At 37.4% G+C, this 14000-nt stretch overlaps 1 protein-coding gene across 2 annotated transcripts in view; it reads right to left on the bottom strand.

Moving 5' to 3' along the window:
- Positions 1-5321: 5321 nt before the first annotated feature.
- The window catches only part of ZNF330 (zinc finger protein 330), a 36286-nt gene continuing 27607 nt past the window's right edge, over positions 5322-14000 (bottom strand). For both annotated transcript variants that reach the window (XM_037740430.1, XM_017534364.2), the window contains 6 exons: positions 13097-13176; positions 10143-10269; positions 9565-9669; positions 8327-8373; positions 7175-7292; positions 5322-6100 (listed from right to left, as the gene is read on the bottom strand). In XM_037740430.1, the coding sequence (XP_037596358.1) occupies positions 5826-6100; positions 7175-7292; positions 8327-8373; positions 9565-9669; positions 10143-10269; positions 13097-13176 (752 nt within the window). In that variant the 3' untranslated portion in view covers positions 5322-5825. The remainder of the gene's footprint in view (positions 6101-7174; positions 7293-8326; positions 8374-9564; positions 9670-10142; positions 10270-13096; positions 13177-14000) is intronic.

The raw sequence follows: 14000 nt of genomic DNA, 5'->3' as shown, positions 1-14000 counted from the left end.
CATGGCAAAACCCGTCTCTACTAAAAATACAAAAGTTAGCCAAGTGTGGTGGTGCATGCCTATAATCCCAGCTATTTGGGAGGCTGAGGCAGAAGACTCACTTGACCTGGGGAGGCAAAGGTTTCAGTGAGCTAAATTAGGGCCACTGCACTCCAGCTTGGGCGACAGAGTGAGACCAGAGTGAGACTCCATCTCAAAAAAAAAAAAAAAAAAAAAGCCCTTGCCTCTATTTACATTATATTTCTTACTTAAAATGCTTCCATATGTCTGATTTAGCATTGTGCTATGCCTGGTTCCACAGAATATTATTAGGGCTTAATATATTAAGCTTCATTCTTTGAATTATTCCCATTCGGCAAATAAGTAAGCAGTCATTCTCTAAGGCGCAGGTGACCATGCTATGTGGTCTATTCACTTTCAAAAATGGACTAATATATTCTGCATGAGCAGCAGCTTGTAGGTGACTTATAAAGGTCAACCTTACATACATCATTACAATATTCCAGCAAGGAGTTTCCCAAACCATTACCAAAATGCAGAGGAAGAAGCATATTACCCCATATTCTTAAGTGTCAGCTATTGCATTCTGTATAGGGATAGTCACTTCATAGCTATTTGTCATGATGGGTCTTGTTGAGCTAAATTAGCCAGGTGCATGCTCTCTTCTGGGGGGGATTTGATTTCAGCCAAGGCAGCACTCTGAAGCTGAGGCAGGTCCTGAAGTTACCTGACAGCTACCACCTCTTCTAGAATTGGTAACTTATCTGGTGGTATAACCCAAACCCTCATCTCCAAGAGTCTAGTCACTATGCCCTTCATAGCCTGGGGCTGTTGGCTATGTCCGTATATGTTCATTTATACCCACAAGTGGGCAAAGGAGCACCTAGAAAACTCTTGCCTGAATTCCACTTATAATCTTCCCTATTCTTATCATGTAAAAGCAGCCCTACCTCCTTCTAATGAAGAAAGGTACCCATCTCTGCCAAGACAGTGATTTGTCTTCTTGGCTTTTAGTCCCTAGATACAGAAAGCCACAAATATCACGGTGGCAGGTATAGCTTACAATCCAATGGTGGCACTTATTGGGTCCCCTGAAGAAAGCTGTCCCCTCTGAGGACATAGAATCCTAGTCATTCAGAACTCAGGGGTGCAGAGATGGGAAGCATAATGTTCCCAGTGAATCACTGGGAATGATGACAACTCCTGCTTCCACCCTTAATTCCCATGGCATATTAGCTTCCTAGGGTTGCTATCACAAATTATCACAAACTAGATGACTTAAAAAAACAGAAAATGTATTCTCTCACAATTCAGAAGGCCAGAAGTTCAATACGAAGGTGTTGGCAGGGTTCATTAATTACATTTAGAGGGTCTGAGGGATATCGGTTCCAGGCTTCTCTTCTCATTTCTGGTGGTTTGGGACAATGCTTAGCATTCTTTGGCTTGAAGCTGAATCACGCTAATCTCTAACTCCACCTTCTCATGGCTTTCTTCCTTGCATGTCTGTGTGTCATCATCTTTGGATATGAGCCCACCCTAACCCAGTATGACTTCATCTTTTCTAGTTACATCTGCAGAGACCCTGCTTCCAAATAAGGTCACATTCTGACATTCCAGAAGAACATGACTTTTGGGGTTACACAATTCAACCTACCACACATGCATTTTCTCTATTAGAAACACATTAAAATACAAATACCTGTGATTCAATGCATATCTGTAACTTGAAGGATGGTGTGAAATTCTTACACAGTATTTCCTATGAACTGCTGCTTCAGTGTGTTTTTAGCGTACCATTGCACCGTATCATTGGGTAGGAAGTTTCTGAGCGGTATGTGATAGCAAATCCCATGGTCACAGGCCTATTGCTGCAACCTCCTTTACTTCAAAGGTGATTCCATGGCCTGACATATATTTTGTGGGATTTCATGCCAGTGAAACAAACATTCCATAAGCCCCCCCAGGTGCCAATGCTGGATGAGGCTGTGCAGGAAGAAAAGGTAAGCCCATTCCAAGAATGTGAATCTATTCCACTGATAATGAACCACTGACCTTTCTGGGGTGGCTGCTCTAATCTGTCTCCCAAAGTGATGATGCTCCATCAAGGGTGCAGCAGTTGCCCCTGCTGCTGACAGGTGACATTTTGCAGTGCTGGTAACTAGATAGGCCTTGATAATTTGGAAACCATTTTGCCTGCCTCTGGGAGTAAATGAGTCTCTAAATGCAGATGGCATAAGTTTCCTCTATAACTCAGAGATCAGCATTGTGATTCTCCTGCTGTGGCTTGCTACAACACACCTTATCCCATCACTAATTTCTCCAATATAATAGCATCTACTCTATGGCCCAGAAAGCAGAGCTGCTTTCACCACAACCTAGACCAGCTGCAGAACTCTTTCCTGCTGGGGGCTCCACTCACAACAGGCAGGCTTTTGCATCAACTGTTATACTGGCTGGAACACTATCCTCAGGTGTGACATATGCTGCCTCCAGGACTCAGGATGGCTCACCAAGCATTGTGCGTCCTTCTTCAGAGTAAAAAAATACACAGTCATTTGCTTTATACTTTAGATAGGATGCATCAAACTGTCCCTCACTGTTGGAACTCTAAAAGTTTTAGGAGTGTGGCAGAGTTTATAAGGTTTAGATTCTCCCTCTGGAACACATCTCCTACCAAGTTCTCAATGTTCTAACCACTGTTCGTCCAGCCTCAATGTAGTCATTATGCAACAGATCTATATTCTTTAGGATAAAGTGGCATCATTTACAAAACTATAAATGTAATTGTTGTCCATTCCATGTGAATGCAAATTGTTTCTGATTCCCTTCTCTGACTGAGAGAAAAGAATGCACTTGCGCAAACCAAGATGATATTCCATGTATTTGGGCCACATGTATCTGCTCTAACAAAGACATCACATCTGGCATAGCAGTTGCAATCAAGGCTATTACTTCGTTGAGCTTGTCTATAGCCATCTTCTAGGATCCGTAAAGTTTCCACAGGGACCAAAATGGTGAATTAACATACATGTGATGAGGTGATCATCTGCATCTTTTAGATCTTTAAGGATGGTACTGCGTCCTGCCAACTGATACTATTGTGTATTACTATCTTGGCTGAAGTGAGGAGAAGACATGAGGGTGGGCAGTTTCAGAGGCTTCCACCTGGCCATCCACACATGCTGTGAAACCACTGTAAGCTTAAACTTTCCCAGGACTCCTTGCATAACCCTACTCCTCCCTCACCCGCTACGAAGAAGCAACAGGGACACCGAGTATCTGAATTATCAATGTCAATTAATTTTTATGTTCAACAATCCTTGAAATCCCTTATATTTCCCCTTTCCTGAGCACAGAATTATCAGGGCAAATGGCTATGGGTCCCTTTGAGGAAACACCAAAGGGCATCATTACCTTGTACAGATGCCAGGGAGTCATAGTCTTTCCACCTCTTCAGTCTGGGCTGCAGGTCTGAAAGTGACTCAGGTCCAGAAACTGAGCAAGGGATGCTATCTTTTTATTGCCCACCATGTAATTCATCCTTAATTTGACCTAATGGGATAAACTGAGTCATATTCTTGTTGGCTACCCATTTGTTTTGTCCCTAAGGTGCTATGTTGTATTAGCCTTCTCCATAACTCTTTGCAGGTTAGGACTCCTTGACTACCACCCTCAACTTCTCATTAGTTGTAACCTGACTTTTGACAGTTGGGCACTGCCACTTTAGCCACTATTTTTCAGAATCTTGTCATACATTGCTATCAGCAAGCTGAACTCTGCTTTCCCTTCCTACTGTTAGATCTGGCCTACTGAGAGCTACCACGGGTTTTTAGAGATGCTTGTACCCCACCATCAGTGAATGTTTCTATGGCCCTGTTAAATATGTGTCCACTGAGCCTTCCCATGGAACATAATCTTCTAACAAATCCTCCAATCCATTCCAGCATACCCAATTCCCTTAACCTTTTAAATCCATTTTTCCACCATGTCACAGTAATCTGTTTCTCAACTTTGTTCAGAAAGGGCCGTTACTGCTTCCATAATTCAAGAAGCCATCCTGGTAACAAGTTGACACCACCTCACAGGCTCCTAGCCAGGGTACTAAGACTCTCCAATTCTCTTACCCTGCAATCCAAACACCCAGTGTGGGAGCTGCCATCAAACTCCTCCCTAATTTTGTTTTTTCCCTCTTAAGCACCGATTCCAATCTCAAGCATATTCCTCCAACTTTTCCTAATTCTTGCAGTTCTTTTTGGGTAAGTCTGTTTCCTCCCACTCCAGTTCCAGCACCTCAACTGAGTTTTGCTTAATTTTATAGTCACTTAACCCTAATTTTAGGCCTGGAGATATTAACTATAATGGCCTGGAGATGGGGCAAGTCTTGAAGGGAGCATGTTTCCTGGGGAAAGAAGCCTCTGCATTGCCATCCAGCCTGAGAATGAAGTGGGGAGTGCTTGCCCATAACATGGAAGGGTAGGCTATGACTGCAAGCTCAGAAAGTTCAGGAGTCTGGGGAGTAAAAATCTCCAGTGCCATTGATTCAGATGTCTCTATCTTATTTGTCAGTGTCACAGATTTTCCCAAGCAGTTTCCTGGCACTGGCATAACGGACTTGCCTTGGCTGGCAACTGTCTTCAGTTTATCCTTTGAAACGATTAAGTCTTGGGCTTACTCCTCAGTTTTTTCAAACTGTCTTACTGCAAAAGATGAAAAGCTTTTTCACTTGCAATCAGAGGCCAACTTTGACACCTGGCTTTCCATTGCCTGTTATTGTCCTTGGCTGTTAATTGTGCTTCTACAGAACAAGAATGGTTTAACAATGGCCATCCAACCCTGTTATCCTCATAGCTACAATTTTCTCCATACATCTTAAATGTCAGCAAATCAGGTAATGTATTTCCTTCCACAACTGCCCAATCCCCATTAACTGCCAGTGTAAGTTGTAACAACTGGAACTTGTGGCAGGACTGTCTATCCTCCACCTATCATCAGTGATGGGGTCTGGGCTGTTTATCTCTAAGTGTATACCACACAATCTCTACTACCTATTTCTACATGAGCAAAAACTAAAGCAGTTTGTAAAAAAGTTAAAATGCTTTCCAAAAGAAACTGAAAATATAGAACAAAAAATTAAATATCAAATTTATATAAATGAAATAATAGATTTATTCAAAGAGAAATAAAGTGTCCTGGGTAAAGCTTTTGTAAAAATACTATCTGAAAAATGGCTAACTAGTCACTTTGTCAATACATTTAAGGCATTAATAACAGGTACCACTGAGGACATACATTGTGAAGAAAGAGAAGAATAGGTCAAATACTAAAACATACATATCATGACAACTCAAGGTGACATGAATATTTAATGAAAATTTAGAATAAACAACATATGACTTTCATTCTGTGGACATAAAAGGAAAAATACAGCAATTCATTTTACTCATTACATTTTACAAAATCAGACGAATGAAGCAGTATTTCTTAATAAAAACAGTAATTTAATTTCAAACAAATATATTACCATCCTATTCCTTTATCCTGGCAAAACATACTAGATTACTGAAATCAGTAATAACGTAATCCATGATACTTCAATTGCTTCAATCAATAAACACCTTACATTTGAAACTCATTTTTCTTATGCCATAAGCCTGATCATCAGTTTCATAAAAATGCTACGCCCTACCCCTTTGCCCATTAAGTATAACTAGACTTCTGCACAAGGCTAAGTGGCTAAGGTACTTTTGAACATCACACACAATTCATCAAGTGCACACACACTCCTGCTCCTCTCACACACAGCCACCAGTGGACAAGCAGCTCCCCTAGTTCTCTTGTTCCTCGTAGTGAGCATAGCCACTAGCATAGGTCCTTCCTAAATTCAAATTAGTAAACAAATCTGATGACTCAGTGTCTGAATCCTTTCTGCCTTCATCTTCTTCCTCTTCATCATCCTCTGCTTCATACTCCTCATCCTCCTCATCGTGGTAGCTGGTATCACCATACTTATCAGATGAAAGGTTCTTCCAATAAGCATCATACCCAGAAGCTCCATCTCCCTCTTCACCTCCAGTCTGCCTGCCAAATTTCAGGGAGCGTGCTACAGAAGACAGATATGTACATGGCATTTTGTTAGTTCCAGTTCTCTGCATTCTCATCGTCCTTTGTAAAATTTCATGAATTTCATTGGCTGCTTTAATTCCAAATGAAAAAAATGGGTCATATTTTCCTAATTTTTTCACCTGAGTCTATATACACACCATAAAAATAAAAGTTACAGTGTTATTTCATTAAATCTAGAAAACAAATTAGACCAGTAGACCGCTCCAAAGGTAAAAAGGCATGTTTAAAACTAAAAAGGCATGTTTTGTTTGGTCACTGACCATTTATTTTCAAATCACATAAATCAGTTGATTTCATATGTCAGGACATTTTTCATAAGACAGCTATTTTACAATGCAGATACACTGATAAACAAAGCCTGCCATTTCTTCTGCCTTAGTAGTGACACAAACTTTAGTGCAGAAGATCAGCAAAATCATCAGTCTCACTTCACTGTGCAACCATATCTATGATTAAACAAAGCGGTCAGAGTCACTTAGAATTATGGTTCCATTCTGACATGTTTGGTTAAGAGTCAAATTTCTCTTTAACAAAATTGGGAGCTGCCTTACCATAAGCATGCTTATAGTACTCTTATTCCTTCACAAAAAAAAAGTTACATAAAAACCACACGATAATTTCCTATAGTAGTGATATATTATATAAATAAACACAGGTGCTCAAATACCACACACCTAAGATAGCTTCAGAATGAATGTGACTTCTAAGATTACCACTTTAATATTAAGGAATTATAGCTACTCAGCTATTTAACAAGGAAGCCTCAACAAAAATTTTAAAAATCACTATCTTAGATTTCAGTATTTGCTGTCATTGACTAAGGCAAATACCAAATATCAAAATGATTATTGGCATATTTAAGTAAAATTGAAAAACTTTACCCACATATTTTCCTGAGCTGTAAAATTCCACTTGCTTAAGAGAACACATTCATCTTTTCAAATAAGAGGCAATAAGAAAAACAGACCAAAAAAAAAAAAAAGAAAAAAAAGATAAACTTTGTCAAAGTATGAAAGCAAAAATCACTTCCTTAGCATCTTAAGAGCCTTACTTGACATGCTAAGGTCCTTAGTCTCCTGAGTTTCATGCCCACATTTAGGGCAAGGAGGCTGTTTTCCTTTTTCTTGCTTAAACACTTTGCTCCTTGTATGATCATCACAGAAACAAGCCTATATAGGAGAAGCAAAATAAAGTCAATAAATAAAAATGTAAAAATATACAAAAACACAGTATTCAGTGTTTTAAAGATATAGTTTTGTTAAGGCAGTGAGATTAAGAATTTTGTCGGGACCAGTCACACTTTTCATTTAATGTTCTTAACAGAAATGATTTTTGTCAGGACTCTTCTAAACAATGATCTAACAAAGGGCAGACTAACTATACTGAGTATGATGTGTAAGTACATTTAGTCATTAATAAATATTTGAGTATTCGTAAGGTCCCAGAAGAAATGAAATAATGGTGAATAGCCTACTTACCCTCACACATTATATGGTCTAACTGGGAATGGAGATAGGGAAAATGCAATTACAAGACACTAAGCACCGAAGGGGAAGTGCAGAGGGAAGGGCACCAAAACAGACATGGGATTTGGGAAAGTGATCTTAGAGACACCAAGTCTTATTCGCCATATGAAGAATGGGAGGGCAATAGGGTAAGCAAAGATGGAAAAGTGTTCCAGGCAGAGAAAACAGCATAGACAATGCCTGAAAGTCATTTGGTGAAACTGAAACAGAGTTGGAAAATAAAAAAGAGAGTTAGGAATATAAGAACTAGAGAAATGCTTCTGAGAGGAAGTGACTTGGCTGCATCTGTTGGGTAATCTTTGATGAACAATGCTAGAGACTAGGCCTAAGGACACAGAACAATATGGAAATCTTTACCCAAACTCTTCTATGTACATTTTGAATTAAAATGGACTCTCATTACCTTGGTCAGAATGTTCTCCATTAAAAACACAAAGCCAGGATTCCAGAGAAATGTGCACTAGTCACAACTCTACTACAAGGTGACTGGATGACCACTGGAAAGTCATGTGAGCTTCCTCAACTTCAATTCCACAATCTCAACAATAAAAGTGTTAAACTATATAATTTTAAGGTCCCTTATAAATTAATTATAGCTATAAATAATCCAAGGACTGGTGGAGGGGTATAGAGATTAAAAACAAAATCTAAAAAGAAAAAAAAATGCATAGGTATACCTTACAACGGAGACATGAGTGCTGACCAAGCCGATTGCATGAAACACCTGTGGGAAATAGATTCATCTTAAAATCCCGTTATTTGGTTCTTAGATTTTTGTTTTGTCTTTTATCAAATCACTAAAAGCTTATAATGAAAGCTTGCCTTATTACTCACAGCTGCCTGCCTTTTGGGTTCAAATGCTATAAAACACACAAAGCTCCCATGCCACAAATAAAATATTCAATTTCTTATTATACATTCTGCAAAAGGCTAAGAAAGGCCTAACAGTGCTATATACTTTGAGATGCTCTTTTAATCTTTGAGAATTTTATGTATAAATACTGCAAGAATTATATACACATGCATACATATATATATTGTGCATATGTGTGTGTGTAGTATGTATGTGTGTGTGTAGTATGTATGTATGTCATAACTTATCAACTTGAAATTTATAAATAAGTATAATAATTAGCATTTCATACCACAACAAAAAACAAATTAAAGGAAGAAAATACCTAGGGAACTTCAGTCTTTTTCCTGTAATAGTAATTTCTATTTAATAAGGGCTATTTAAATGCCAAGTTATACATGCTATTTTATATGGAGTCTTATTTCAATGAACCTTCCATGAAAGAAATTGTCTGTAAAGATGATACTATTATCCCCCTCAGTAATGCCGGCTCTCAACTGGAAAATACATGAGAATTTTGTGTACAGGTTAAATACAGCTGGCCTGGCACCCACCACAGACTTAAAGATAGAATCTCCCGGGATGAGGCCTGGGCATCTATCTATTTTTAAAATCTCCAGAGGTATTTTTGATACACAGTCCTATCTAAGAATCACTGGACCCAACTAGCAGAAACACACAGGGTGGTATCACTTACTGGAGGGCATTTGGAAATGGGAAGGAAAAAGGGTGATGTTTCGTTTTCATAATATTTTGAAGGCAAAAATGGTATGTGGTATTCTGAACCAGAAAAGGTGTAAGTCCTGCAATGCCTAATCAAATCAAGCTAATAAAATGAAGAACTGGCCCAACCAATATGCCATTGTCATTTCTCCTGAAAAATTCAGAACTATATTCTGACTGTTTTGAGTGTTTTCTAGACAGAAAATAAAGATTGAGTTAAATTACCATTCATGAGAAGCTGTTTAAAAAAAAAAAAAAAAAAAAAAAAACTTGATTTCTTTTTAATTAATACTTTTACGAATCTTGGATAAAAAGAACATCTAATATTTAAAAACTTACATTTAAATGTTTCTGCTTCTAAAACCTGGCAGCTGGCTTGATGCTCAAATTGATCATCTTCACAGAGAAAGTTATGGCAAAAAGAACAACTGAATATTCTGCCTCCTATTGGATTAAAAGAAAAAACAACAGAAATGTAAATATGATAAACTTTAATTTAAAAAACTCCTGTCTCTAGAACTGCTTAAAAGAAATGGCAAGTTACCTTGGAGGTACACCAAAATTGTTCAGACATTTTTGTTCTGACAAAACCTAAAATGAAAACTGTTGCAGAAGTCCTTGAAACTGAACCATAAGAAAAAGGAGCTCTTACTATCTACTAGCTACTCACATAATACAACGCTCAAAGAGCCTACCTGCTCCACCACAACTCCCCTCCACATTTGGGTAAACAATACTAGCATTGACAATACAATAACTGATAGCATAGATCCCTTTTCTAACTACACAGATAATCGAAACAGTACCTGTAGTTCGGATTGACAGTATCTTGAAAAAGATCTCAAAAACAGCATTCAAAATATTTCAAAGTCAACCTTCACTTATAACAAAGCTCATCAGTTTGTCTAATGACTCACCATGGTCCCACACGCCTCGCTCACATTCAACACACTCAGCATCAGTAAGAGGGCAGGCACAGGCATGTGTACTGAGACATTTTCTACCATGGCAAACCCAAGCTTCACAGAAGTCACATATTGCACCCTGTAATCAAGGAACAAGAAAATATAATCACTGTCACCCGACCACCTGTTTAACCATGGCAACCATCAAAATTGCATACATTTAGCAATTTATCAACCCTCAATGATAGTAGAGAGCTTCATTTAAACATTTTACTACTCAGAAGCCAAAATTAAAAAGGGTTCTCTGAAAAACAACTTCTTAACAGCTATCCACAATACACAAAACTCAGTTACAGAGCAAAAGAGAAAAAGGTAAACTATACACTTACCCTAGTATCAATTAAGTCAAAGAGTTGGAAGTGTTTTCTTCAAAATGAATTCTAATTCAAATGAAGTTTAGAGAAGCCAACAGTTTAAGCTTTCTTGTCTATAGTAATTTCTGTAACTAAATTGAATTTTTAACTACCATTTCTGATTTTTAAAAATACCTTCTTATCTATATACTTATAAAATAATTGCATAGCTTTTCTAGAATTACTGAGAAAAGTACTGAGAAATAACTACAGATTGATTGAAACTTCTGTCAGCTTCTTTTTTTCTGTTATGGCAACTTATGCTGTAATCATAATTACATTCTTTGTGGAAAAAATTTAAAGTGAAATCTATGGAACTAAAATACGAGTTATGATTCTCCAATTCTATACCCAAAAAACATAGACAAATAGAATCAATGTTATCTACCAAATACTAAAAGCTAGAAAGAATCTTAAGAGAGCAGAACCAGACAATCTTTCCTTTATAAAGGAAAAGCATGCGGCCCAAGACTAAATCCAAGTCCCAGAGTTGGATTACAGGTGAGGTGAGATTTAAAGCCAGGTTTTCAGAATTCTATTATTCAAGGCTCTGCAACAAATGTAGTAAACAACAAATAGGAAGAATGTTTTTTGACTTGCAAAACTGGGTTATCAGTATAGCTAGCAAATCATCAGCTATATCTCTTAGATCAGCCAAGGTTCTTGCAAAAAAAGTGATGGTACTCTCAAACTAGGTAATCTAGAAGAGGTTTTTGTTTGTTTGTTTGTTAGTTTGTTTGTTTTGGAGGTGCTTGGAGTTTTGCTCGTTGCCCAGGCTGGAGTGCAACTCCGTCTCTTGGGTTCAAGTGTTTCTCCTGCCTCAGCCTCACGAGCAGCTGGGATTACAAGGCATGCGCCACCATGCCTGGCTAATTTTGTTTTATTGTTTTGTTTTGTTTAGCAGAGATGAGGTTTCTCCATGTTGGTCAGGCTGGTCTCAAACTCCCAACCTCAGATGATCCACCCCACCTCAGCCTCCCAAAGTGCTGGGATTATAGGTATGTGCCACCATGCCCGGTGCTCTAGAAGAGTTTTAATACAGATAATTTACAGAGCTCAGGGAAGAGCTTAGGACAAACAGGAGAGGGCTACCTGGCCATATAGAGAAGAACTGTGGTCCTTAGAGAAAGGACAAAACCAAACCAGGATAACCTGGCAGGGAGTGAGATGAAGGAATAAACACCCAGATCTTATTATCCTGCTGTTATCAGGGGGAATCTGGGGAGACAAATAGAAGATATTCAGAAAATAACTTTTCTGAAATTTACAGCTAATGATATATGATTCTACTTAAATGTTTTCTTTATGTAAGAAGAAATTATTCACATTCAAAAAACACAGCGAATTTTAAAAAACGAATTTGACTGAACTTAGATAAACAAGCTACCAAGGAAGACTGAAAGAGTTTTTGAATAAACATAACACTGACAATCTTATATTTAAAATAAAGAGGAATTCATAGGATGATAATTCTCGGTCCTTGCTTCTATAACATATGCACATATGAAATATATCATAGGTCTGCCTCATAATAGAAGTTTACATGTTCTGGGAAATTTAGCATAAATAAAACATTCCATTTGACATAAACATAGTATCACTTTCCTCATGGACTGAAATTTAAACAAAATTTTATTTAAACATAAAATCTCAACAACAATACAGTAAAACCAGTTAACTCATTTTTTTTTTTTTGAGACAAAAGTCTCACTCTGTCGTCAGGTGCCAGGCTGGAGTGCAGTGGCATGATCTCCGCTCACTGCAACCTCTGCCTCCCAGGTTCAAGCAATTCTCCTGCCTCAGCCTCCCAAGTAGCTGGGATTACAGGTGCATGCCACCATGCCCAGTTAATTTTTGTATTTTTAGTAGAGACAGGGTTTCACCATGTTGGCCAGGATGGTCTCAATCTCTTGACTTTGTGATTCGCCTGCCTCGGCCTCCCAAAGCGCTGAGATTACAGGCATGAGCCACCGCGCCCAACACTGGTTAACTCATATTTAAAAGGAAAACATGTTTTAGGAAAAAGAGCAAAATACATCATGTAATCCCATTTTTTTATTATTCAAAAGCTGAATTTACTTAAATCCTATATATAATGAAGAGGTATGTTAAATGTATACACTTTTTTGAAATGTAAAGTTTTAAAGAACACTATTATATCCTAGGTTCCTTTGGAACGAAGTTGCTTATTTCACCAAAGGCTTAATTAAACATGGTTAAGCGGGCCTTTCAGTACACTAAATACTGTTTTGTGAAGTCTGGTTAAGCGATATTAGAAAGGTATCACTGAGAAATGAATTTCTGTTTAGATAGGCGTGAAAACTTTCCATACCTTGTATGTTTCCCAATAAGAAAGCAGCAGCTAGAAACAAGTGGGCACTAAGGAAAAATCATACAAAAAGCATGCCACTGATAATCCAGGTAACTACAGATTGATTGAAACAAGGGACAAAGCACTGACTTTAGGAAAAAAAAAAACAAACCATTGATCAGAAAGACTTTATCTTATCCTTGAAAATGTACTAGTCTAAAAGATAATGACAAGAAGCTTACCACCATTGCAAGGCCAGTACTATATACACCAGCATGCTTTATAACACAGTCTGAAGACTTCATCATGCACTTTGTTTTCCCTAATAAAGAAAAACATTTGCACTGTTAGTCTTGCAAAGGAATACATACCAGTATTCACTGATTCCTCTTTTTATCTAGCCCAAGTTCCTGAGGAAATAATTTTTTTAAAAATGAAATTGAATCAGTATTTACTGTTTACATAACTAAAAAGAGAAAATAGATATAATTGAGACTTCATTAGTTGAATCAGACTTTTCAGATTACAAATTACTAACGAATCTATAAAATGAACTATACGGTAATGTATATGCTAATTTAAGTTTGTACTAAATCAGAAATTGCAAATTATGCTTTATAATCTAATGATCATTTTATAGTTTAAAAGCTTATGAATCTTCAGATTATTCAAACCATTTTTTAAAGGAACGCTTTTTATAATGAATTTTACATTTTATAATTCACAATAAAAACTGTGGTTTCAAGTTACCATTTCTCTTTCCACAGAACACCTCAAACCAAACCAAACCAAATAACGATTATGTAACTTATCAAGTTAATGTAATTTTATCCAAACATAAAGATTTACAAACATAGCCCCCAGTTAAACATTTTTCCAACAAAATTTTGAAATAGTGCCCAAATAAGCATAATAAACAAGAATACAATGATACAGCTACAAATCACAACAGCCACTAAACCTCTGATCTAGCAGCAAATTAAATTACCAACCCAAAACACTAACAGGAAATGTGCTTATCAGATACTATGTGAGAATTAACAATGTCATTAATCATCCATCTGAGACTCCATAAAATGGAACACAAAAGAAACAATTTTCCATTATCTTGATTTCCTAAGGAACAAAGTTAAACAATAGGAAACG

Source organism: Cebus imitator, unplaced genomic scaffold, assembly GCF_001604975.1.
Source record: "Cebus imitator isolate Cc_AM_T3 unplaced genomic scaffold, Cebus_imitator-1.0 Scaffold4, whole genome shotgun sequence".
Classification (NCBI taxonomy): Eukaryota; Metazoa; Chordata; class Mammalia; order Primates; family Cebidae; genus Cebus; species Cebus imitator.
The sequence above is the reverse complement of the archived record's forward strand: the minus strand, read 5'-3'. Positions and strand labels throughout refer to the sequence as shown.